At 37.0% G+C, this 25711-nt stretch overlaps 4 protein-coding genes across 4 annotated transcripts; 2 read left to right on the plus strand and 2 right to left on the minus strand.

Annotated features, from left to right (window-relative positions):
* Window positions 1–1157: 1157 nt before the first annotated feature.
* On the plus strand, window positions 1158–8101 carry LOC149026190 (Putative adipose-regulatory protein (Seipin)). The gene is made up of 2 exons (XM_089146435.1): window positions 1158–2398; window positions 6901–8101. The coding sequence occupies exons 1-2, from the start codon at window positions 1271–1273 to the stop codon at window positions 7384–7386; spliced, it is 1614 nt and encodes a 537-aa protein (XP_089002561.1). The 5' UTR covers window positions 1158–1270; the 3' UTR covers window positions 7387–8101.
* A 970-nt stretch (window positions 8102–9071) lies between these two features.
* Window positions 9072–10478, minus strand: LOC149026191 (aquaporin NIP1-1-like). Its single transcript, XM_089143264.1, has 4 exons — window positions 10300–10478; window positions 9778–10200; window positions 9629–9690; window positions 9072–9541 (listed from the first exon to the last, which is right to left on the minus strand). The coding sequence occupies exons 1-4, from the start codon at window positions 10432–10434 to the stop codon at window positions 9313–9315; spliced, it is 849 nt and encodes a 282-aa protein (XP_088999390.1). The 5' UTR covers window positions 10435–10478; the 3' UTR covers window positions 9072–9312.
* Window positions 10479–18899: 8421 nt separating this feature from the next.
* On the minus strand, window positions 18900–20182 carry LOC149026192 (aquaporin NIP1-1-like). The gene is made up of 4 exons (XM_089143265.1): window positions 20040–20182; window positions 19529–19951; window positions 19380–19441; window positions 18900–19291 (listed from the first exon to the last, which is right to left on the minus strand). The coding sequence occupies exons 1-4, from the start codon at window positions 20172–20174 to the stop codon at window positions 19063–19065; spliced, it is 849 nt and encodes a 282-aa protein (XP_088999391.1). The 5' UTR covers window positions 20175–20182; the 3' UTR covers window positions 18900–19062.
* A 2952-nt stretch (window positions 20183–23134) lies between these two features.
* Window positions 23135–24775, plus strand: LOC149026193 (uncharacterized). Its single transcript, XM_089143266.1, has one exon. The coding sequence runs from the start codon at window positions 23269–23271 to the stop codon at window positions 24154–24156; it is 888 nt and encodes a 295-aa protein (XP_088999392.1). The 5' UTR covers window positions 23135–23268; the 3' UTR covers window positions 24157–24775.
* Window positions 24776–25711: the final 936 nt, after the last annotated feature.

Below are 25711 nucleotides of genomic sequence, written 5' to 3' on the forward strand. Positions count from 1 at the left end.
TACCGTACTTTTGGGCTTATTCTTCAGCGCTAGCTGGCATAACCATGGAATCAAACTCACAAAGTTTAAAGATCTATTGATTTTGGTTGGGAGATCAGGAGATGGGAGAATGATTGATTTCGCTGCAATAACCTTAGAGGAGGATTAGAGCTCAGTAATCACCAACATTAGTGTGTTTACTCAAAGATAATCCACCATCATCTTTGTCTTAAACTTGTCCATTTTAGTATTAAAATAACCAATAAGTTCACACATTGATAAGGGCCTGGGCCTTATACTGTAGGCCCACCATGGCCATATTCCAATTGAACATTTTTGAAAAATTTAAGAGGCGGCCTACGATTTCCCTCACCCAAACCAATGTGGGCTTATTCAGTTCTACTTTCCTGGCCTTCATTATTCAGTTTCACTTTCCGTTCTCTGGGCCTATGGGCCCTAGCCCTTGTGACTGGCCTGATGTTAACCCCAAAAAAATGCTACTTTCTTGCATTGGGCTTGTTGACCTGTAAAAAAAATGCTACTTTCCTTCACTACAGAGTTGGCCAATGCGCTGAACCGTAGAAAAATCCAAAGGCTAAAGGTAGAAAACCCAAACCTGTATTTCTTGTCCGTTTAAGAACTTTCACCTTATCAATGGTATCATTTAATTCTCCCATATGTTTTTACTTGTTCGTAAGTAATAAATTGTGTCTTCCACGCCTGATAAGACTACAGAATTTTTGATTTTCTTTAAATGTTATTTCAACAAAATGAATATGTACTGTATAAGAACATTATAAGAAGATAAGAGTAATTCAAGCTGTCATATATGGATGGAAGTGATGGTTATGTATCCATTCAAAAAGATTCCCATAGTGCTCGAAGCCCGTCTGTCAGTGTGATACATGAAGCTTGTTGAACAATATGCCTAAACAAGTTAATATGCCTCAGAAGAGTTAAACCCACGACCTCTTCACTAAAAAGTATTGATATCAATTACTAGAACACTCTGTATTTGCACTTCCATTTGTTTAGATAGAATTTCATTTATCAAAACGGTCCATCTCTAATGATGGTCTACCAAATAGACGGTGCAGATGAGGGGAAGGTCGTTGACGATGTTCTGATCTCTACGGTCCCAGACATCTCAATCTTGATTGCCACGTCATCATCTTCCTCTTGTAGTTCCCATCTCCTTCTCTCTTTCTCGGTCGAACATCTTGAATGAAATCATCAGAAATCAGACACCTTTTTTAATCTTACGGCGTTGCCTTCATCTCGTCTGTATTGTATGGAAAACGCAAATATTGGACAACACTTGAAGTCCGATCAGTTCTTCGACGCCCTCGAAGAATCTCCCTTCTTGGACTGCAATGGCAAGGACGAGTTCCGAGAATCCTCCTCCGAGTCTTTGACGCACGAAATCGTTGAAGATGGAGACAGTGAAGTTTTTAGAGCTAATGATTCCTCCATCACTACTCCCCGCAGTGGCCTCCGTCGTCGTCGTTCATTGCGACTCAGTCGTGAAGGAAGTCCCGGCTTCGATGAGAAGGGCGAGAGATCTGATTCCCCGGTGGTTTCGGAAGTCACCCTCGCTTCTGATTCATTATTTCATGCCCAGAAAAGTAATAAACAGAATGATCACGATAAGGTACGTGAAATTTCTGATTCTCCTCGGCTTCGTTCAAACCCTGATCCATCTATTAGTATACAAGAGGAGGATAACGAAGTTTCGACCGTCACTTCTGCAAATAACGAGCGTGTTGATGAATCCGCGACTGGGGATTCCCGTGTAGCGAACACTGATGAAAATTCATCTAGTTTTCTGGTTTTGGTAGCGGGATTGATGATTAAAGCAATAGAATTTCAATTTAGTATTTTGATTAAGCTATTTACTTTCCCTATTTGGTTATCTTATTATGCTTTCGTGTTCGTGATCAACCCCTTTCAAACTACGAGAAGGGCTAAAAGATATTTGACGGCGAAGTTGTTTGGGATTTGGGGTAATATATGGGGGATCATTTCTCCATATATATTTGAACGGTTGAAGGGATATAAGATTGGGTCATTGATCGCTAAGCTCGGTTGCGGATTATTCTGGTCGGTCTATGTCTGTTTCATGTTATGTGGCCTCCTGGTTTTGGCATTCCTGATGGGTGGTTTTGTGATGCGGTATATAGTTGAGGAGCCCATTCAGTTAAAGGAAACTCTGAGTTTTGATTACACGATGGAAAATCCTGTTGCATATGTTCCTCTCACGCATTGCTCTGGTGCCTTATGTGGTTCAGATTGTAAAGGACTAGATGAAGTTAAAAAGAATGTTGGATCACGTTTTGCTCCCCCAGGTCACAAATTGGAGCTCACCATTTCATTGACATTGCCTGAATCTGAATACAACAAGAAACTTGGAGTCTTCCAGGTATGTCCTTGCATTATTCCTAGGCTTCAGTTCTATTTATTTTGTCAATGCTTGCTGTTTGATGATAGTTACTTCTTATTTGAGCTCCTGTACCTTTTTTTTCTTGTTGGTCTTCTGTGGAACCATCACTTGATCTCCTCATGTTTAAATTCGCTTTCTCTTTTGCACAACTTTAACCAAAGTGAAAATTAAGTGGATACTGATTGTCGACTTGTCGTACAGTATATATTGTTCAAAACAGTGGTTTGTATAATGGTGACTATGCCCTGATCCATCTGACCTTGGAATAAGTTGGAGATTCTTCTTCAATCTCAGTATTCGGTGTCTGTTCCAATTAAGTTCAACCTGGAGGCTCATCCAATGGTTTCATCACTTCTGGTAGTAAAAGTATTAGATGTTTTCAGTCTTTACATATCAATCTTGGCTACAAGCCTATAACAATCTATCTCCTGTCCTAGTTGCGTTCTCTTGTTCTGATTGACATAGTCGTCTATGTGGGTACATTACATAACAAAATTAGAAGCTTTGCAGTTACTTGCATTTTCTTCCCCCCCCCCCCCCCCCCTGTGCCACCCCCAATAAAAAGAAGTCATGCTATCATGGTGTGGAGCAGTGAGATGTACCTTCTGCTTATAGTTCTGGAACTCTTTTTGCCCAGAATTTGTCTGCATTTTGCACTCCCAACTGGGTGATCTCTTTTCAATCTTGTGGTGGTTGCTTCTTTATTTTCTCCCTCTTTTTCTGTTTCTGGGTATTCTGTTCCTGTGCTTCTCTACCATCATTTCTTCCTCTGGAGAGCCTCATCCCCTTCGCCTTTCTCGGTCATAAAGCTTATGCCTTTAAACACTTGTATGGACAGTTATTTGTAAGTTTCCAGTATTGAAGAAGGTCTAATAGTAACTTAAGAAATTCTGTCATGAGACCTCACTTGGAGAGTACCACATCTACAAAGATTACATGCACTTACAATTAATTTGGAAAACCTTGAGAGTCAAGGAATCAAAACAGGCTGAAACTCTATCTTTTTATATTACAAGAAATATTGGGATTCTTATAAGATTTGATATCATGGGGTGACAAGATCACATGTAATAAGGGTTCCAGCTGGCTAAACTTGGAACAAAAGTACAATCAAGGTTGACCAAGAGATTAACTCTGATGATACAACCCCTCAAGCTAATTATGAAAGATTTTGAATCTTCAGGTTGTCATCAAGAAAGGTGAATCATGCAGTGGAGAGACCTTTAATAAAGATGTCGGCCAACTGATCCTTAGTTGAAATAAACTACATGTTAAGCTCCTCTTTCGCAACATTTTCTCTAACAAAGTTTAAGTCAATTTTTACATGTGTGAACATGAAAATCCAAATTATTGCCCTGATATTGTCACACCCTTGGGCCTTGGTAACATGAATGACAAGCTCCCAAAATAAAGAATGGAGCCAGTGATCTCAGCAGAGGCATATGCTAGTTCCTTGCACTTGGCTTCAGTAGAGAATTGGGCACTGTCTTTTGCTTTTTGGGGGTCCAAAAGTTAGACTGGTGCCCGTAAAGATACCATAGCCACCAGTTGACATAATGATCACCATTCAACACTGCTAGTCCAATCTGCACCTCAGACGGCATATTTGTGGCTGATATCTAACATGCCAAATATGACGGGACAAAGACTCCATCTCAGTCTCAATCAAGCCCTAAATTTCTTTATTCCATGATCATGTTCTTTTCTGTGATTCTCTTAATCACATTGAATCTTCATATGTAATGTGCAACAAAGAAGTTACAAATTACAATGATGATCATGTTTGCATAGAAACAATATATTAGCAATTACCACAGATGAGACCTTTCTGGACCGTGCTCTTTAACCACCTGAACCCTGATCTGCTATTCCCTGTAGCTTATTTTTCCTTCTTCTATGCTGAGAAAAAGGCATTTGGCATTCTTTTCTGTCATAAATCCATGTGATTTCCTCAACTTGACTCTAGAAAGAGTAAAATTTCCCCATAATAAATTATCTATTGATTAGCTCATTCCACAACCTGGTTGTGCTCCTTCATCGTTGAGTTTCATAACTTATTATCAGTAATAATATTATTTTGGATATTGTTGTTATAAGTTCGCTGCTGTACTTGTATGCATGTGCGCCTCTCATTCTCTTGAGGAAATTTATGAGTTCCTCAAGACTTGTCCCTATTCTGCGTCTGCTGAAAAGGCTTGATAATAGCTTTCCTTCTATCTCCAAAAAGATGTTATGAAGAATAAGTCAATTTTTCAGAGAAACAGAGACCAGGAGGAAGAGGAGACATGTGCATTACATGTAACTAGTATTTGAAGTTTTTAAATATCACAAGTGGCTTTTCTTTCTTGATAGACTGTCACTTGGTTTAATAGACTACACCTTGTTGTTCATGTGGCCCTTACAATATGAATAAGATTCTTGAACTTCTTTGATGAAGGTTAATGGGCTTGCAGACATTTTCTTCATAGATATATCAAATATTATGGCTGATTAAAGAAACAGGTTTGAGCAGAAGCAGCTGTAGGCTTGTTGATGGACACTGGTAATATGGCCAAGAAATGAACATGGAAACATACGTTAATCAACTTCTAGGCTGAGATATCAGGGCATAAATTTTTTGAATATGGATCTATTCAAATGTTTAGAAAAATAAAGGAATCAAAAGAAGTATGGAAAGAATGTGTACATAATATTGACTAACCCTAACAGATTTATAAGCATCAACCATGAGGGACTAACTCAAATCTCATCACAAGGGAAGATAAGATGTCAGCAGCAACCCAATATTATTGTTCTACTGCAACCCAATAAAGGGATAGAGATTCTAGGCCAGGTTTGGTCTGGATCTGTCCTAGATTGTCCTTGCATGGGGGACAATGAGGTAGTTTTATTCTTATGTGAGTTTCTAAGTTAAGAGTCATAGGTAGTTAGTTACTAATTATACAACTTGTTTCTAATTTTCCAAGTACTAGAAGATCTTTTCTATTTGGAATGGGTCCTACATTGAGAAGTTCTAAGTTATAAGGGATCCACCTCTTGATGCAAGGAAGCTTTCTATTTTACTGTTTATTTTTTGAAGTAAACAAAGAGGAGTCATGCAATGCCCATTGAATTTAACAATCAACCTATGTCTATTGTTGCTCCTTGTGTGACGCAAGATTTTTTTCTAAGATGCTGAAACCTTGGTGAGAAGCTAAGTGGGGGTGGTGTGAGACCTGGCAAGGGTTGTGTTGAAAGCTCTAGTCACATTTTCTGTTACCCCTAGCTGGTTTTTCTATATCAACCTCTCAGCCTTTTTTCTTTTGAGTCGTTCTTAAAGATATTCTGGGGTTCTTACCTGATGGCCAGGCTCTTCTGTTGATGAAATCTTGGGCTCGATCATATCTATGTAGTTGCAGACTTGCAGTATTGTAGGGTTTTTTTTTTTGGTAGAAGTGGCAGTATTGTAGTTACTGCTTCCAAATTTTTATTTTCTACTATGAATCTCTCATGTATAAATAACTAATCATCCAACTGTTGGATCACTATCAACATACAAGGGATGAGACCTCTAGTGGAAACTAAACTCATCCAAAATTTGGGAGTCATCCGAATTCTTGATTTAAAGCAATTTATTTCTCCTAGTCTGGATGTTTCTTACTCCCTGTGATCCTGCCTCTTAAAGGATTTTAAATATCTTGTTAAACTCAACCTATGAAAATGAAAATATGGTATGCTAATATTTAGAAAGAACCCAAACCACCAGAGTAGAAGAACAACTTTTCCTCATTAACTTGTAGCTGATTTCCTCTGCCTTCCCCCAGACTCCTTTGGTGAATTACAATTTACTGTCTCTTCAAGTTTTATCTAATCTTCAATGGCCTACATCAATCCTCATTGCAAGTGGGAAGATCTAACAGAATATCCCACAAAATGAAGGATTAGATGTAGAGTTAAGGTCAATAAAATGCTTCAATCAAACTTGGGAATTTGTTATGAAAATTTGCATGACATTAAGATTGCAAATGCTCAAATGTTGTGTTATTTGATATGAATGCTATTGAAAATGCTTAAATATCATCTTGTGGGAAATGTAAGCCCTTTGAATTAGGTCAGTGGAGTTTATGAACCTTCCCTTGCTTCGTGGATTTAAAAATACAGTATAAAAAAAAATTAACAGTTCTAGTGTTCATTTAAGTGGAGGGTCTAGAATTTGCATTATCATTCCATGTCAGTCTGCGATGCAGAGGTACCTGCATGAAGTAAGCAAGACATTCAACATAGAGGGTCCCACTGCTTATTCATTAAATTTGGTTCATTTCTGTGTGTTAAAGTTGCTGTGTCCTTCCAGGAAAAAGCAAAGTGAAAAATAATCATATCAAGATTGTCCAATCTATTAAAAACTTCAATTTCAATTTTACTAGTCCCCTGCATTAACTATTTCCCGTGTCTGCTTGTTATGGAAACTTTTGTGATGTAATCTGTTATTTATTTGCATGTAGGTCAGGGTAGTTTTCTTATCTGCAAATGGTACAGTTGTTTCCAGTTTAAGGGATACATGCATGTTGCGCTTTAAAAGTGAACCTATCCGGTATCTGGAGACATTCCTTAGAACTGCTCCTCTCGTTACTGGCTATTCATCAGAATCCCAGACCCTAAACTTGAGAATGAGAGGATTTACAGAAGAAAAAGAACCGACTGCCTGTTTGAGGGTGGTCCTTGAACGACGAGCAGAATACAGATCTGGTGCTGGTTTACCTGAAATTTATGGTGCATCTCTTGTGATCGAATCTGAGCTTCCTCTATTTAAAAGGTTTATTTGGTACTGGAAGAAAACAATATTTGTTTGGACTAGTATTTACTTGCTAATGGTAGAATTAATGTTTGTTCTAGTCTGCTGTAGACCTATTCTTCTCCCAAGAGCAAAACCCAGGGTTGGTTCCACGGCTAACAGCAGTTCCCGTCCAAATGCCGGAACTCAATCTTAAATCAGATAAGATCATAGGGATGGGATGATAATATATGCTTAGGAGATGACTATTATTTTGTACTATATTTTTCTAACATACTCTGTTGTACTAAGATATGGGTATTCTAACTTGTGCTCCTACTCAGACTCTTAAGTTATTGGATGCTGCAGGAAACTTATAATGAATCAAATAAGTATATCATGTGAAAACAGTGAAGAGAATCCTGAAATTGTATTGAACCATGTTTCTTGGCAGGATCATACATAACTAGTTTATAACAAAATCAATGAAGAAATGGCTTTCTTTGAGAACTAGAGCCTATTTATACCTCTAGAATTGGTTTGTTTGAGGTTTAAAAACTCAAGTTCCTATACACTTTAATGGACATAGCGATGTAATGACTACTAACAAATGCAGCGACTCATAAATATCACGATTACGCAAGGATATGATGGATGAACATGACAGGTTGTGCCAACCTACAATTTGTATTTCCAGCAGGTTCCAACGTTCATTTTGAGCTGGAAGTGGAGCGATCTCTGCAAGTTTTTGTTCTCCCTTGTTAAAATAAACACCACTAAATTATGAAATGAAATAGAAACAAAATGAAAACACAAGGAGTTTTAACGTAGTTTATACACCAATGTGGTATGTTATGTTCACGAGCAAAGAGGAAGAGTTTTTCCCTATGTAGAAGAAGAAAAGGAGATTTCACAATTAATTACCAAGAATGACATTACAAGAGCTTCCACCCAAAACCCTAACCAAAAGTCCAAAATCCCTCAATGATATGGTAGATGAACATAAAATTCATACAGTAGACTCACGGTGCGACCATAGGCGGCATCAGCCCAAGTCACGCATACCACATGAAACGGTCGACCAATAGTTGATGCAACACTTTGAGCAAGTAGCCACTGCACCTTTTTTTGAAAATATTAATTTACAAACACCAACGCAGTTCCCGCACGTCCTCCTCCCTTTCAAATGAATGACTTCAAGTACACAAGAATAGAGATACATGAACCGGTGATACCAATTTAGCATATCTTATTTTTATGAGGGATACATGTGGTTGTAGAATTCGGATCCGGATGCAATTGTCAAGGATCGGATAGTGGTATATCCATATCCGCATCCTATTATATTCGGACGGATTCGGATAATATCCTATCGGTTTTCGGACGGATTCTGCCGGATTCGGATGATAATTAGATAGTTATTTTCTTAAGTAGATTCTTCTAAACGGACATGAATATAGATTGAATACAAGTTCTTGAGTATCTATTTACATCTTTACCTTTTTATTTGTGAGGGCTAAGTTTGAAATTTAAGAATTTAACAACTTTGGTAGCTATTTTAGTAGAAAATTTAAAAAAATAGTCACATATCATAGATAAAAATTATAAAAATAATAATAATAAATCTAAATAATTAACTTAATCGGATAATTTTATCGGACGGATAATATTCGGTAAGAAAAGGGTATACTATATCTGCATCCTATTAATAATCGGACGGATTCGGATACCTTTAAACGGATGCGAATTTGGAAGCAAATTTCTATTATCCATTTACACCCCTATATGAGGGGAGGTGGTAATCGAGTGAATTGGCCTCTAAAACTTAACACGTAACTAATGTTGGACTCCCTATTCTTCCAAGGAATGCGAAAAAGCCAAAAAAATTATATATATCTCCATAATTCACAGCAGCTATTGTGCGAATAACTTATTTACTTTATATTTGACCTTATTACCAGATACTTCTTCTTGACCAAAAAAAAACACAACCTATTAATTTATATTTGACCTTATTACCAGATACTTCTTCTTGACAACCAAACACAACCTTTTAATGAACACTTCGTGACCATCTTTCCCATGACTTCATCTGAATTAGAGCAATGACATACATGACTAGAGACCGAGAGGAGAACTTTGATCATCCGCTTGAGATGTTCCGTGATGAGCCAGCACTCTTGAGGAACGACCCAGTCCTTGTGATCTCACGCAAGGGCTTGTCCGTGAACCTAATAAGATTGTAACTCCATGCACCACAAACTGTTCCGCATATGGGTGCCACCATGTATACCCATATTGACTTGTAACGATTCCAAGCAATGGCCGGTCCTAAGCTCCTTGCAGGGTTCATAGATGTTCCAGAAATCAACCTATCAATAAAGCTCCCATGTTTATTCTCTTCAGTTTGAATGATTTTCAGTTAACTAGATAATTAAATAGGTTTAGTTGGACAATACCCAGCAATAATCACATCTATAATGACAGTAGCACCAACTGCAAGCCCAGCAAGCTCTCCGATCTGCATCAGAGGAAAGTCAATGAAGCCTCATTGAATAAGTAGAAATCTATAATCTAATTTGGGTTTAGAAGAAGAACAAGAACTGACCGCTCGATTATCAGTTGCAACCCCAGATATTACAAACATGAGGTAGAAAGAGATGATGAATTCCAACACAAAAGCTTGCATGTCTGAACCTGCAGGTGCTGACCCAAAGAAATGACTCTCTTCTGCACCAAATAGCAATCGAAGAGTCAAGCTTGCCAAGATTGATCCCAGGAGTTGCACGGCCGCATAGGCAGGTACCTGTTTCCATGAAAATCTCCCACAGGAAGCGAAGGCAATGGTGACAGCAGGATTGAAGTGCCCACCTGAGATGTGACCCACAGCGTACACCATGACCATAAACACAAGTCCCCAAACTAGTGATATCCCAACAAGAGTCACCTCTCCTCCTTTTACTACGTTCACCACTATAGAAGCACACCCTGCAAATACTATGAAGTACGTACCCAAAGCCTCTGCTATCAACTGCACCCATGACCACCCAACATTATTCAGACTTTAATTCCTGTATATATATGTATATATACAAGTAAATATAGTTGAAATATAGTTAAAAATGGTTACCTTCTGCAAGAAAGGTACGGAAATGGAGAAGCTTGATCCCTTTCTGTTGACCTCACAACCCTCCTTCATATTAACAATAACTTCGTCCTCCATGGATTTCGAGAGGATTGGACTAGTCCCAGAGATCTCACCCATCAGTAGCAGCAGAGAGGCCAGACAAATTTTTAATCAGAAGCTGACAGACAGAGATAATGCGAGTAGAAACAGAGATCAACTCCAATTTATAGGAAGACAGTCGTCACCCAGAAGCAAAGGAGATGAGGCAATAAATAAGTCAAAACGAGGATCATGGAGAGAAATGCCTCTTTTGAAATTTGGGGTTGCTTTTATCAAAAAAATCAATTTTTAAGAATAGAAAACCTCATTAGAAGGATTATCAGGAGTAGTGCGAGACTTGACTTGAATGTTGGGTTTTGTGGGCTTAACTAACACTGGTCCCTTTATTTGGGCCCATATTAATTCAGGGGTATTATGACATTTACTATTGTGGAAATGGTTAAATGTTATGGCTTTATATTATAAATATCTTATTGGGTCCCTATAGCCGTCATACCCAATATTGGAATTTGAGATTGTTTCCACAAACTATCAAATGAAGGATTCCAAAAGGCTACGGAAGTCAAGAAATGATTCCAAAAGGTGAAAGGCTATGGAGATCAAGAAGGCAGATCTAAGGTGAAAGGCTACGGAGATTCAAGGAGAGTAAAACATTAGAGGTATTTATTCATCTACACTTTCACGATTGTATTCATAACATGCTTTAATTATTATAGAAATAATACCGATCCTGGTAAATCAGTGGATCCAACAATTGGCATCAGAGCCGTCTTTTCTATAATAATTTAAGGTTATGAATTATTAATTCTATTATGTGATTAGTTGGTTTTTATGTTAATTTGATTTATTATTGGGATCGAATAGGAGGATGATGATTTAATTGAAACCCAGATCATCTATTGATTTAATTTATTATTAGGATATCTAATTGAAACTCTACTTTGATTTATTATTAAAATCCAAAGGAAAGGACTATAATAATATTGGTGAATGAAAGTTTTGGATATTTCGTTAAATTTGTTGACCCAAATGGAAAGCAAGTCTTTCAAGTCAATCTCGGAAGCCATTTCTCCTTTTTTTTTTTTTTTTTTTCTGCAAAATCATGAGACTCCCACTCAGTATCTATCTCAAGCAGTGAATCACCACCTCAACCAGTGAATCAGCACCTCCACTCACAAAGAAAAAGAGGAGGTAACATGATTAGGGTAGAGACAATGTGGAGTGGGGGCTCAAGTTTCAACCGTGGAGTTATTACCCTTAATTTGCTTCTTTCTTTCTCTCTCGCCGTTTCTGTGTTGAGTTAGTGCAGACGTGTTGTAGTGCGGTACGGCCCTGCTCTTCTTGGACCGTTTTATTGACACGAAGATTACATTTTCGTAACTCCTCATTGGTCAGAGGAACATGGATGGTTGCCCTAACCGTGTTTAAAAAAGCACGGAGGTCCAAGCCTCAATTTTATGGGCTTGGGCGTGGGCTTTACGTAGTCGTATCTCTGGGCTGGATTTCAGATGAACCCATGTCCACCTTGAAGAAAAATAAAAAGATCATTTGTATGCATATATATTGAAGCCCAAGGTCATGGCTGGGTTGGGCTCTGGAAAGCCCAAATCCATATTGGCCCATTAGAAGAAGCTTAAAGAGGTAAGTAAGTTAGCAGTAAAAGAAAAAGTGAGTGTTTGTTTGTTTCTTTTCAAAAGGAAAATGAATTCCAAACGTGATTTCTCAAGTTTTGTTCGGGTTGCTATTATGAAATTGCCATTTCTCTTCACCTAACCCTAAAACTAGAAAGGAAATTTAGTGAGATACAGATTCCCGGATGCGTGTGCACCGTGGCGTAAATGCATGGGAAAAGTTGGATTACCTGGAAAAAGCCACCCAAGAATCCAAACACTAGAAAACAAAAAAAAATCAAAAGTTGCTGTCATCTTTGTTCTTGTACTCTTCCCTCCATGAAGTAAATCATAAAAAAATAAAGTTAAGATCTAGTTTTTTAAACTCATGGTTATCACTTATCAAGGTTTATTATCTAGGATTAGAGACAAATGGATCAGTTGATTGTGATAAGAGAGTAAAGTAGAGATTTGTAACTGTACTAGGGCCAAAGTTGGGCGATTTTTTTTTTTTATTTTTTTTTTTTAAGTTTGATATTGATCCTAAATACCCTATCCAAGGTTTATTCTATAGTGCCAAATTGGGGCAAGGCCAAGTTAGACACTTAAATTTTATTGTAATCCTAGTCCCAGCACGGGTTTTCTATTGATGGTTCTTTTCTATGCATGTATTTGATTTATGTATTTTTATGTCTTCTCAGTTATTGGTAATGAGACAAAGAAGCTGTGGAGGGGAAAGAACTTATGTTCGTTATACATTCTCTATACACCCACCAATCGAACATGAGAAGTTGATTTTTTGCCACTCCACGCTAACCCAGATAAGTTGATTTGCTTTAATTTGCTTATTCATGTAATTTGAATAAGCAAGGTCTCTTTGATTTGCTTTATATAAATAAAAATAAATAAATATAAAATAAAATAAAATAAAAAAAGATATGCATAGAGGGCGTGGATTTGTCCATACAAAATTAGCGCTTGATTGCATATGATTGCATAGATATCCATAGAGGGCGTGGCCCTTCTGTGTAGTCTTCTAGGATTTACAGTTGTTACAGTTGGTGATGGTTGTTCTGGTTCTTAAATTCATAAGGTCGTTAAACTTTCATAGTCGCGAGCAATCAAATTTAGTTTTCAACAATTATCTCCAACCAAAACCAAATTTCGCTTCCTTTTCATCTTCTCGTCTTCCCAACATAAAACAATTGAAGCAAACCCACGCTAAGTTGATCAGAAACTCTGGCATGCAAGACATCTTAGTCCATTATGTGTTTCTTCACAGTAGGTAATCACACTAGGAGAGAGGAGGATCCATCGTGAAGCCTTTGTAAACTCTATTTTTACTGGTTAAGACAAATTCATTCACGTTGTTAATGGCAAACTTCATTTTTACAAGTAAAGACAAGGTCATTCACATTATTAATGACTGAATTGAAGAGAGAGTGAAAGAGATTGAAGAACATGAATAAGAATATAATGGCTGAATGGAAGAAATTAGGAGTGAAAAAAGTGGAGAAATTGTAAGGGGAAAATCAATGTTTTCCTAATATTGGGTTTTAATTATGACTGTTGGATAATTATATGCCACATGTCACAATCCTAAACCCTAATCACATGGAATTGCAGGTAGGAGAATTGTAGAGGATGTAGATCTTGTTGGGGATGGGGGAACGGGCTGCCCAAGTGGAGAGGATTTGAATTTAGTCCTTTTCAACCCTTCTTCTCACCCCCATACAGTACAAGTCCCCATCAGTATTCACTCTTACAAGCTTTGCTAACACAAGGCGCTTTATACTCATCATCTCTCATTCTCTCTTTCCTTTAGGCTTGTTTGTTTTCTGCCAAAACTGCACTGAAGAAGTATCAATCAGATAATTGTCAATCCTATTGCATAGACTATTAACCAACAACTTATTAGATAACTATCTTACCGAGACACTAGTTAGTTAACTCTTATAGTAACGGATTGAAGAATTTCTTTATTCCATGATCATGTTCTTTTCTGTGATTCTCTTAATCACATTGAATCTTCATATGTAATGTGCAACAAAGAAGTTACAAATTACAATGATGATCATGTTTGCATAGAAACAATGTATTAGCAATTACCACAGATGAGACCTTTCTGGACCGTGCTCTTTAACCACCTAAACCCTGATCTGCTATTCCCTGTAGCTTATTTTTCCTTCTTCTATGCTGAGAGAAAGGCATTTGGCATTCTTTTCTGTCATAAATCCATGTGATTTCCTCAACTTGACTCTAGAAATAGTAAAATTTCCCCATAATAAATTATCTATCGATTAGCTCATTCCACAACCTGGTTGTGCTCCTTCATCGTTGAGTTTCATAACTTCTTATCAGTAATAATATTATTTTGGATATTGTTGTTATAAGTTCGCTGATGTACTTGTATGCATGTGCGCCTCTCATTCTCTTGAGGAAATTTATGAGTTCCTCAAGACTTGTCCCTATTCTGCGTCTGCTGAAAAGGCTTGATAATAGCTTTCCTTCTATCTCCAAAAAGATGTTATGAAGAATAAGCCAATTTTTCAGAGAAACAGAGACCAGGAGGAAGAGGAGACATGTGCATTACATGTAACTAGTATTTAAAGTTTTTAAATATCACAAGTGGCTTTTCTTTCTTGATAGACTGTCACTTGGTTTAATAGACTACACCTTGTTGTTCATGTGGCCCTTACAATATGAATAAGATTCTTGAACTTCTTTGATGAAGGTTAATGGGCTTGCAGACATTACCTTCATAGATATATCAAATTTTATGGCTGATTAAAGAAACAGGTTTGAGCAGAAGCAGCTGTAGGCTTGTTGATGGACACTGGGAATATGCCCAAGAAATGAACATGGAAACGTATGTTCATCAACTTCTAGGCTGAGATATCAGGGCATAAATTTTTTGAATATGGATCTATTCAAATGTTTAGAAAAATAAAGGAATCGAAAGAAGTATGGAAAGAATGTACATTATATTGAATAACCCTAACAGATTTATGAGCATCAACCATGAGGGAGTAACTCAAATCTCATCACAAGGGAAGAGAAGGTGTCAGCAGCAACCCAATATTATTGTTCTATTGCAACCCAATAAAGGGATAGAAATTCTAGGCCAGGTTTGGTCTGGATCTGTTCTAGATAGTCCTTGCATGGGGGACAATGAGGTAGCTTTATTCTTATGTTAGTTTCTAAGTCAAGAGTCATAGGTAGTTAGTTACTAATTATACTACTTGTTTCTAATTTTCCAAGTGCTAGAAGATCTTTTCTATTTGGAATGGATCCTATATTGAGAAGTTCTGATTTATAAGGGATCCACCTCTTGATGCAAGGAAGCTTCTATTTTACTGTTTATTTTTTGAAGTAAACAAAGAGGAGTCATGCAATGCCCATTGAATTTAACAATCAACCTATGGCTATTGTTGCTCCTTGTGTGACACAAGATTTTTCTCTGAGATGCTGAAACCATGGTGAGAAGCTAAGGGGGGCTGGTGTGAGACTGGCAAGGCTTGTGTTGAAAGCTCTAGTCACCATTGTCTGTTACCCTAGCTGGTTTTTCTATATCAACTTCTCAGCCCTTTTTCTTTAAAGTCTTTCTTAAAGATATTCTGGGGTTCTTACCTGATGGCCAGGCTCTTCTGTTGATGAAATCTTGGGCTCGATCATATCTATGTAGTGGCAGTTAATTGTAGTTACTACTTCCAAATTTTTATTTTCTATATGAATCTCTCATGTATAAATAACTAATCATCCAACTGTTGGATCACTATCAACATAAAAGGGATTAGAGTATGAGACCTCTAGTGGAAACTAAACTCATCCAAAATTTGTGAGTCATCTGAATTCTTGATTTAAAGCAATTTATTTCTCCTAGTCTGGATGTTTCTTACTCCCTGTGATCCTGCCTCCTAAAAGATTTTAAATATCTTGTTAAACTCACCTTATGAAAATATGGTATGCTAATATTTGGAAAGAACCGCAAACCACCAGGGTAGAAGAACAACTTTTACCTCATTAACCTGTGGTTGATTTCCTCTGCCTTCCCCCGGACTCCTTTGGTAAATTACAATTTACTCTCTTCAAGTTTTATCTAGTCTTCAATGGCCTACATCAATCCTCATTGCAAGTGGGCAGATCGAACAGAATATCCCACAAAATGAAGGATTAGATGTAGAGGTAAGGTCAATAAAATGCTTCAATCAAACTTGGGAATTTGTTATGAAAATTTGCATGACATTAGAAGATTGCAAATGCTCAAATGTTGTGTTATTTGATATGAATGCCATTGAAAATGCTTAAATATCATCTTGTGGGAAATGTAAGCCCTTTGAATTAGGTCAGTGTAGTTTATGAACCTTCCCTTGCTTCATGGATTTAAAAATAAAGTATTAAAAAAAAATTAACAGTTCTAGTGTTCATTTAAGAGGAGGGTCTAGAATTTGCATTATCATTCCAAGTCAGTCTGCGATGCAGAGGTACCTGCATGAAGTAAGCAAGACATTCAACATAGAGGGTCCCACTACTCATTCATTAAATTTGGTTCATTTCTGTGTGTTAAAGTTGCTGTGTTCTTCCAGGAAAAAGCAAAGTGAAAAATAATCATATCAAGATTGTCCAATCTATTAAAAACTTCAATTTCAATTTTACTAGTCCCCTGCATTAACTATTTCCCGTGTCTGCTTGTTATGGAAACTTTTGTGATGTAATCTATTATTGATTTGCATGTAGGTCAGGGTAGTTTTCTTTTTAATCTGCAAATGGTACAGTTGTTTCCAGTTTAAGGGATCCATGCATGTTGCACTTTAAAAGTGAACCTATCCGGTATCTGGAGACATTCCTTAGAACCGCTCCTCTTGTTACTGGCTATTCATCAGAAATCCCAGACCATCAACTTGAGAATGAGAGGATTTACTGAAGAAAAAGAGCCGACTTCCTGTTTGAGGGTGGTCCTTGAACGACGAGCAGAATACATACCTGGTGCTGGTTTACCTGAAATTTATGGTGCATCTCTTGTGATCGAATCTGAGCTTCCTCTATTTAAAAGGTTTATTTGGTATTGGAAGAAAACAATATTTGTTTGGACTAGTATGTACTTGCTAATGGTAGAATTAATGTTTGTTCTAGTCTTCTGTAGACCTATTCTTCTCCCAAGAGCAAAACCCAGGGTTGGTTCCACGGCTAACAGCAGTTCCCATCCAAATGCCGGAACTCAATCTTAAATCAGGTAAGATCATAGGGATGGGATGATGATATGCTTAGGAGACGAATATTATTTTGTACTATATTTGTCTAACATACTCTGTTGTACTAAGATATGGGTAGTCTAACTTGTGCTCCTACTCAGACTCTTTAAGTTATTGGATGCTGCAGGAAACTTATAATGAGTCAAATGAGTATATCATGTGAAAACAGTGAAGAGAATCCTGAAATTGTATTGAACCATGTTTTTTGGCAGGATCATACATAACTAGTTGGGGGATAACAAAATCAATGAAGAAATGGCTTTCTTTGAGAACTAGAGCCTATTTATACCTCTAGATAATTGGTTTGTTTGAGGTTTAAAAACTCAAGTTCCTATACACTTTAATGGACATAGCGATGTAATGACTACTAACAAATGCAGCGACTCATAAATATCACGATTACGCAAGGATATGATGTTGAACATGACAGGTTGAGCCAACCTACAATTTGTATTCCCAGCAGATTCCAACGTTCATTTTGAGCTGGAAGCGGAGCGGTTTCTGCAAGTTTATGTTCTCCTTGTTAATACAAACACCACTAAATTGTGAATTGAAATAGAAACAAAATAAAAACATATGGAGATTTAACGCAGTTTATACACCAATGCGGTGTGTTACGTCCACAAGCAAAGAGGAAGAGCTTTTCACCTTGTAGAATAAGAAAATGAGAACCTTACCTCTTAGTGGAGAGGTTGTAGGTTCAACTCTTGCCGGTGGCATGTATAACATCCCCATCTCCAATTTCATATAAATACACTACCTTTGTTTCAAAAAAAACCAAAAACAAAAAAGAGGAAGAAGAAAAGGAGATTTTACAATTAATTACCAAGAATGGCATTACAAGAGCTCTCACCTAAAACCCTAATTGAAAATATCAAATCTCTCAATGATATGGTAGACAAACAAAATTCATATATGTAGACTCCAATTGGGTAAGATATGGTAGACGAACAAAATTCATATATATAGACTCCAATTGGGTAAAGGGGTTGATCCATCAAGTCGGATTGTTGGCCCAAATCGTCTGCTTTCACCATAAATCTCAGAAAACGGGTCATTCGGGTCGCCCACTAAAACATGTCGTTGTAGGTTCATCTTCAAAATCAGATACAAGAGTTCAAGTCACAACATAACGTCCCCTTTTTTATGAGAAAAGGATACTCATTTACAAACGCCAACTGCAAGTTTCTTTTCCCATGCTCACAGTTTTCCTTCCTCTTCCCTTCAATTAAATTCTATTTTTATGAGTAGAATTGAGAGGAAGTTCGTGACTAAACCATGAATTATACCGTTTGATACCAATTTAGTCCTCTCTCTTCTTTCTTTTCAGAGTATTGGAAGAATACATTCCCATTATTGGTAGTATAATATGTTTTTAAAATGCTAAATATTATCATATGGAATATCAGGTAGGTCATAAATTTTGTAGATGAGTAGATCTGAAGTGTCTATCTTACTTGTCAAGCTTTAGCTTCACTAGAGTTTTCAGCACCGCAAAGCAGAAATCTGAAAATCTGGGTTGGGTTGTGGGAGAGAGCACATTATTGGTACAAAGAGTAGGGATACATGTACGGATACATTATTGGTAACTAATGTTGACCTCCCCATCCTTCCAAGGAATGCGAAACAGCCACAAAAATTATATATATCTCCATCAATCACAGCAGCTATTGTGCACATAACTTATTTACTTTATATTTCACCTCATTACAAGATACTTCTTTATCCTTTCTTGACAACCAAACACAAACTTTTAATGAACACTTCGTGACCATCTGCTTCTATAACTTCATCAGAATTAGAGCAATGACATACATGACTAGAGACCAAGAGAAGAACTTTGATCATCTGCTTGAGATGTTCCGCGATGAGCTAACACTCTTGAGGAAGGACCCAGTCCTTGTGATCTCACGCAAGGGCTTGTCCGTGAACCTAATAAGATTGTAACTCCATGCACCACAAACTGTCCCGCATATGGGTGCCACCATGTACACCCATATTGACTTGTAACGATTCCAAGCAATGGCCGGTCCTAAGCTCCTTGCAGGGTTCATGGATGTTCCAGAAATTAACCTACCAATAATAAAGCTCCCATGTTTATTCTCTTGAGTTTGAATGATTTAGTTAAATAGATAATTAAATAGGTTTAGTTGGACAATACCCAGCAATAATCACATCTATAATGACAGTAGCACCAACTGCAAGCCCAGCAAGCTCTCCGATCTGCATCAGAGGAAAGTCAATGAAGCCTCATTGAATAAGTAGAAATCTATAATCTAATTTGGGTTTAGAAGAAGAACAAGAACTGACCGCTCGATTATCAGTTGCAACCCCAGATATTACAAACATGAGGTAGAAAGAGATGATGAATTCCAACACAAAAGCTTGCATGTCTGAACCTGCAGGTGCTGACCCAAAGAAATGACTCTCTTCTGCACCAAATAGCAATCGAAGAGTCAAGCTTGCCAAGATTGATCCCAGGAGTTGCACGGCCGCATAGGCAGGTACCTGTTTCCATGAAAATCTCCCACAGGAAGCGAAGGCAATGGTGACAGCAGGATTGAAGTGCCCACCTGAGATGTGACCCACAGAGTACACCATGACCATAAACACAAGTCCCCAAACTAGTGATATCCCAACAAGAGTCACCTCTCCTCCTTTTACTACGTTCACCACTATAGAAGCACACCCTGCAAATACTATGAAGTACGTACCCAAAGCCTCTGCTATCAACTGCACCCATGACCACCCAACATTCAGACTTCAATTCCTGTATATATATACAAGTAAATATAGTTGAAATATAGTTGAAAATGGTTACCTTCTGCAAGAAAGGTACAGAAATGGAGAAGCTTGATCCCTTTCTGTTGACCTCACAACCCTCCTTCATATTAACAACAACTTCGTCCTCCATGGATTTCGAGAGGATTGGACTAGTCCCAGAGATCTCACCCATCAGTAGCAGCTGAGAGACAGAGATAATGCGAGTAGAAACAGAGATCAACTCCAATTTATAGGAATACAGTAACCCAGAAGCAAAGGAGATGAGGCAATAAATAAGTAAAAACGAGGATCATAGAGAGGAATGCCTCTTTTGAAATTTGGGGTTGCTTTTATCAAAAAAAAAAGCTCATTTTTAAGAATAGAAAACCTCATCAGAAGGATCATCAGGTGTAGAGCGAGACTAGAGAATTGAAAACTGTTTAAACTTTCAACACCCACCCACCAACCCACCCCCAGTAGTGGTGAAGCAGGTTTCTTGATACTTTTGTCGTCCATTCACATGTGTGTATACCAATTTATGCATATCATAATCCTATTTGTTAGGCTCATTTCCCTTGCTCAATTATATTGGCAGCTTGCACATCAAACTTTAAAAATTGGGAACTGAAGAAACAGCCCAATTGCATGGTCTGTAAAACAGCATTAAGGCTGGTAAGAGAGGCATACAGGGGCCTAGAGGAATTTTCAGAGCCTTCATTTCAAGGAACCATGTCTAGATGCAAATTAGAGTTTTTCAATCTGCTTGTTTGGTTTTCATGGGAGACTGGAGTGCTTTTACTTGGTTCAAGTAATTTATAGATTTCTCTAAATGTGATTAGAACGGGAGATATTTTCAATTGCCATATTTTTTTAGTAGTAGCGTTTACAGTGTAAACACATTTTAAATTGTCCAGCTTTTTAAGTTTTTCTGGTAACTGGTCCAGTTCCCATTCCTGAAATTCCTCCTAAAAATATGACAATTATCAGTACATATTTGTATTCTGAGAAGGAATTTCAGGGGAATTACACTTTTAAATGCAAATGTAACAACAAAGTTCTTGAATTTCAAGCGAATTACGCTTTTTAAATGCAAATACATTTACAAAGTCCTCAACTCAACAAAAATTCCTCACTCTTCACTGCAGCAAAGAAGGAACAAGAATAATTGAGATGTCTTCAAAACGAAGCAAAGATGGAATGCTGAATCTTCTGGAATAGAATGAATATTCCTTTTTAATTGTGATGAATATTAGAATGTTATATCCTGCAAAATTGTGCACCAATTCCCGTTTCATTCTTCTGGAATAGGAAAAATTTTGTTACTATTATTATTATTATTTAGCTTCATTCATGTCTTGCATTAATATGTACATTGCTATGACTGTTGGAATTTAGAAGACTGATTGAAAGGTAGAATTTGATACCGTATGACTACTAATTGGATACCCTTATCAGGATAAGCTTTGAAAATAAAATTAATCGAAAAAAAAGTTCTGAAAAATAAGCAAATGATCCTTGATATTGCCTTATGGTTTAGAGAAGAAACCCATCAATTTGTTTATTGGTATTTTTTATTATCAAGACATGTCAAGATTCAAACGAGATGGATACCTAGCTAGGGTATATTTTAGTATTTCATGATCCGTATAGAATAAAAAATAATTCATCATCACTCCATGCTTGATTTAAGAACTTTGTTTTCCATCACCCATATATTGGGAAGTCATAGAAAAAAAGATAGTTCCAACTTTGGAAATAAGAATTATAAATGATGAATTGACAGATGGCTCAATACAGTTAGGAAAATTATTGGAACTCAATCATTTGATGCAGTCCCTGTTAGAATAAAATGATTTGATTATAAAAGAATACTCAAATAATAATAATTGAGACAAAAAACAAAAATCCTCCTAAACTCATTCATCCTATTTGACAACTACATACCTGTAACCCAAAAACAGAGGAGATGAGACAATAAATAAATAAGAACAAGGATCATGGAGAGGAGTGCCTCTTTTGAAATTTGGGATTGCTTTATCTAAAATCTCATTTTTAAAAACAGAAAAGCTTATCAGAAAGATCATCAGGGGTAAACTTTCAACACCTCACCACCCCCACTACCTCCAATGGTGAACCAGATTTCTTGATATTTTTGTTGTCCATTCACATGTGTATATACCAATTTTTGTGATTAGGGCCTCTTTGGTTACTTGAGTCTAGAAATTTCAAATCTATGGACTCATGGTTCATAAAATTAACTATTTGGCTAACCTGAATCTGTGGAATGAAATTTGTAAATTCATCATGATTTTGTAAAACTGTTTAGCACTTTTATAGTAGGAGTGAAATTCAAGATTTCACCTGATTCTCATAAATATACAGATTCTTTTTTTTGGCCAAAAATATACAGATTCACGTTTGTGTAAAAAAAATTTCATGAATACAGGGTGTAAAGGATAAGTCTCTAAATACAAATTCAAATTCAAATCTACCGTAACTATCTCTATCCTTGATCTTATCTCCAACCAATCAATAAGAGTTTGAGTTATAATTAAAGTATCCGCAAATTGTAAAGTTTGATTGTAAACAAATTGTAGTTCAATTCAAATATTTGAATTGTAATTCATATAATATTAATATACATCACATCTCCTACTCACTAATCTGAGTGTGGAAGAATTCTCTCTCAAACAAAATCCTAACTCAGGAATTCACAAACCAAACGGGTGTTAAATTTATCATTATGAACACAGAGATTTGGAATATCTAGATTCATACAGGCCCTAACAAAGTACCAATCTTCCATATTTTTGGTAGGAACATAAATATACAACAATGAAATTTTTTTGGAAAACATTATATTTTCCTCACCATCAAATTCATGGAAATATTATCAAAAAATCAAAATAAAAAAGACATTCCACAGAAAATAGATTTCTATTAAACGGTTATCATTTTCAACTGGAAAGTATAGAAACGGGCAATTCCAGATGGATCCTATCTGGAAGAAAACAAAACCACTTAATTAGGAATTTTAGGACCGTTGCACCGAACCAAAGTTCAAACTTCCGAACCACTAGTGACCGTTGAGATCCCCTTCAATCACAATCTTCACCGTCCATTCTCACACCCAGAGTACAAACTACCGTTTCTCCTGACCAAAGCAGGCGACTTCATCTTACTCTTCTTCTTCTCTCTCTCTCTCCAGATTTCATTTCTTCCTTGTAGGAGAAAGAAACCCTAATCATTAACAATAACAACAGGAGAGGAGATCAGGAGAAGAAGCAATGGTGTCCAAAGCGATCAACAGAACTCCCATTAAATCCGTTAAAGAACGTCGGAATCGCCGCAGAAAGAAGTCGCCCCTGAAGAACCTCTCCAACGCCTCCTCCATCGTCGTAACTTCCATCAACAGATCATTTTTCTCATGTCAACGCCGCCTCTTGAAGCTCTTCTCCAAATTAGCCAAGATTAGCACCCCAATTGACAGAAAGAGAGGCTTCCAACTCTTGAAGAAATGTAAAATCAAAGACGAAGATGTAGCAGCAACAACAATAACAGAGATCGAAAAGAATCAGATCTCCCGATCTCTGTTTCACAGTACTGGGCTCCTCCCAGTTTTGATGTGTCCCAAGAAAAAAACTGTCTTTCTGGATCTTGATGAGACTCTGATTCATTCCAAATCAGGGCCACCGCCGGAGAAGTACGATTTCTTGGTCCATCCAAGGATCGATGGAGAACTCATGGATTTCTACGTGTTGAAGCGTCCAGGGGTGGAGGAGCTATTGGAAGCCATAGGAGAGAAGTTCGAAATTGTAGTGTTCACGGCGGGATTAAAGGAGTATGCTTCTTTGGTGCTCGATAAGATTGATCCCAAGGGTTTGATCTCTCATCGACTCTACAGGGATTCTTGCAAGGAAACAGCGGGGAAGTTCGTGAAGGATTTGTCGAAGATGGGAAGAGATCTGAGTAGGGTTGTGATTGTGGATGATAACCCAAATGCCTACATTTTCCAACCTGAGAATGCACTCCCTGTGCGACCCTTCACCAATGATCTTCAAGATGAAGAGCTTAAACGGGTGATCAGGTTCTTCGAATTCTCGGATTGTTTTGATGACATGAGAGATGCCATCAAGAATTATCTCCCTTATGCTACGGCCAATCAGAAATCCTAGAGACTTACGTTACTTTTAGAACTTTTCTCATTTAGGGATCATCAGTCTTCCCTTTAATTGTCTTTTCCTTCAGAAATTCTTTTCTTTGGGATCAATGGATCATTATTGTTGGAATGTGATGAGTAACAGACTTACAGCATTTCTGTTGTCCAAAATTTTCAGGTCTATTTCTTTTTCCTTCTTGTTAAACTTAAATTAGTTAGCAATTTAATTTTGCAACACAAATACAAATACAAATGCATCTAGATATGATAAGTGATGATATGATAATGCTTTTTGTCCTGTTTTTAGGTAAGAAATTGTTTTTCCTATTTCCATGCATTTTCATGTTTAGCTGAGTTGAAATAATGTGCTGTGACAAAGTAAAACAGTTTTTCAACACATACACAAAAAAAAAACCTGCCATCAAATTAAAGTCGTTTAGAGCAATACATTATTCAAATATTTGCTTAAGACAATAGATATTTTTTTCACCATTACTCCTATACAGCTTTTCAACTTCCAAAAGCCTCAGTTTCATCAAAAAATAAAAATTCTAAATCCCATCTTCTCATAAAAAAGAGAAGAAAAAAAAATCATGGTTTCAAACCCTATCTTTTAACGACTCAAACCCATTTAACCAAAACAGCCATACTACCATACACTAGTTCTTTATTGGTATTTGACTTGGTGAATGCATCAAATAGGTATTCTTCTTCCAGCTCTTCTTTTCATAATAGACACTTCTCCTTTCTTTCATTTTTTAATGTTTAAGCTCTGCAATTTAATGTATATTGACTTCAAGGAGGGACCAGTACCCACAAACGACCTTCTCTGCTTATTCAGATCACCTGATAATAATGCTTAATTTGATTCAAACTGAGAAAAAGTTGCATTTCGAATGATGGGTGCATGGTCTCAGAATTTGAAATATTTATATATCCATGGGGCTTGTTTCATTGGAAACCCGACTTGCTCTCCGTTTGAATCAAATTAAGCATTATCATCAGCAAACCAACCTGAAGAAACAGAGAAGGTCATTGATGGGTACTGGTCCCTCCTTGAAGTCAAATATTCATTAAATTGCAGAGCCTAAACACTAAAGAATGAAAGGGGGAAAAAGAAGTAAAAAGAGTTATGTTTACTACCAAATGAATTATACCATAAATTTTTCCATTTAACATTAACACCCATGAGACGTAATTTTAGACCTTGTTAAAGGACCCTAACATAAAATTTTATTTTATTAAACAAGGGAAGGTGTTATAATATGCCTCGTTTGGGGAACACATACTACTTCCTTAACATTTTTTCACTACACATATTTATGTGGGATCCACACCTAATTATATCTCCTAGAGGTGAGTCCCACACAATATGTATGGTGAGAAAGCATCAAGAAGAGAGGTGATCCGGACGGATTTTGCTTCGGTTCAGCACATTTAGCGTGATGTTAGGCCATGGATCGCACATCTCGGTCAACATTTTGATCTCAACAATTCGTTTCTCAACGGTCGAGATCAAAATCTCAATTGAGATCTCAATCCAATGGCCCACAATGTCTTGTTGAATGACG

Source organism: Hakea prostrata, chromosome 2 (assembly GCF_041222555.1).
Source record: "Hakea prostrata isolate BN-2017 chromosome 2, UWA_Hpros_2, whole genome shotgun sequence".
Lineage (NCBI taxonomy): Eukaryota > Viridiplantae > Streptophyta > Magnoliopsida > Proteales > Proteaceae > Hakea > Hakea prostrata.

Excerpts from the sequence above, each read along its gene's own strand:
- LOC149026192 (XM_089143265.1), bottom strand. The coding sequence starts at position 20,174 with ATGGGTGAGATCTCTGGGACTAGTCCAATCCTCTCGAAATCCATGGAG. Across the intron at positions 19,952-20,039 it reads CTGTACCTTTCTTGCAGAAG|TTGATAGCAGAGGCTTTGGG; the intron begins GTAACCATTTTC and ends TCATGGGTGCAG. Across the intron at positions 19,442-19,528 it reads TTGCAACTGATAATCGAGCG|ATCGGAGAGCTTGCTGGGCT; the intron begins GTCAGTTCTTGT and ends CCTCTGATGCAG.
- LOC149026191 (XM_089143264.1), bottom strand. The coding sequence starts at position 10,434 with ATGGGTGAGATCTCTGGGACTAGTCCAATCCTCTCGAAATCCATGGAG. Across the intron at positions 10,201-10,299 it reads CCGTACCTTTCTTGCAGAAG|TTGATAGCAGAGGCTTTGGG; the intron begins GTAACCATTTTT and ends TCATGGGTGCAG. Across the intron at positions 9,691-9,777 it reads TTGCAACTGATAATCGAGCG|ATCGGAGAGCTTGCTGGGCT; the intron begins GTCAGTTCTTGT and ends CCTCTGATGCAG.
- LOC149026190 (XM_089146435.1), top strand. The coding sequence starts at position 1,271 with ATGGAAAACGCAAATATTGGACAACACTTGAAGTCCGATCAGTTCTTC. Across the intron at positions 2,399-6,900 it reads AGAAACTTGGAGTCTTCCAG|GTCAGGGTAGTTTTCTTATC; the intron begins GTATGTCCTTGC and ends ATTTGCATGTAG.
- LOC149026193 (XM_089143266.1), top strand. The coding sequence starts at position 23,269 with ATGGTGTCCAAAGCGATCAACAGAACTCCCATTAAATCCGTTAAAGAA.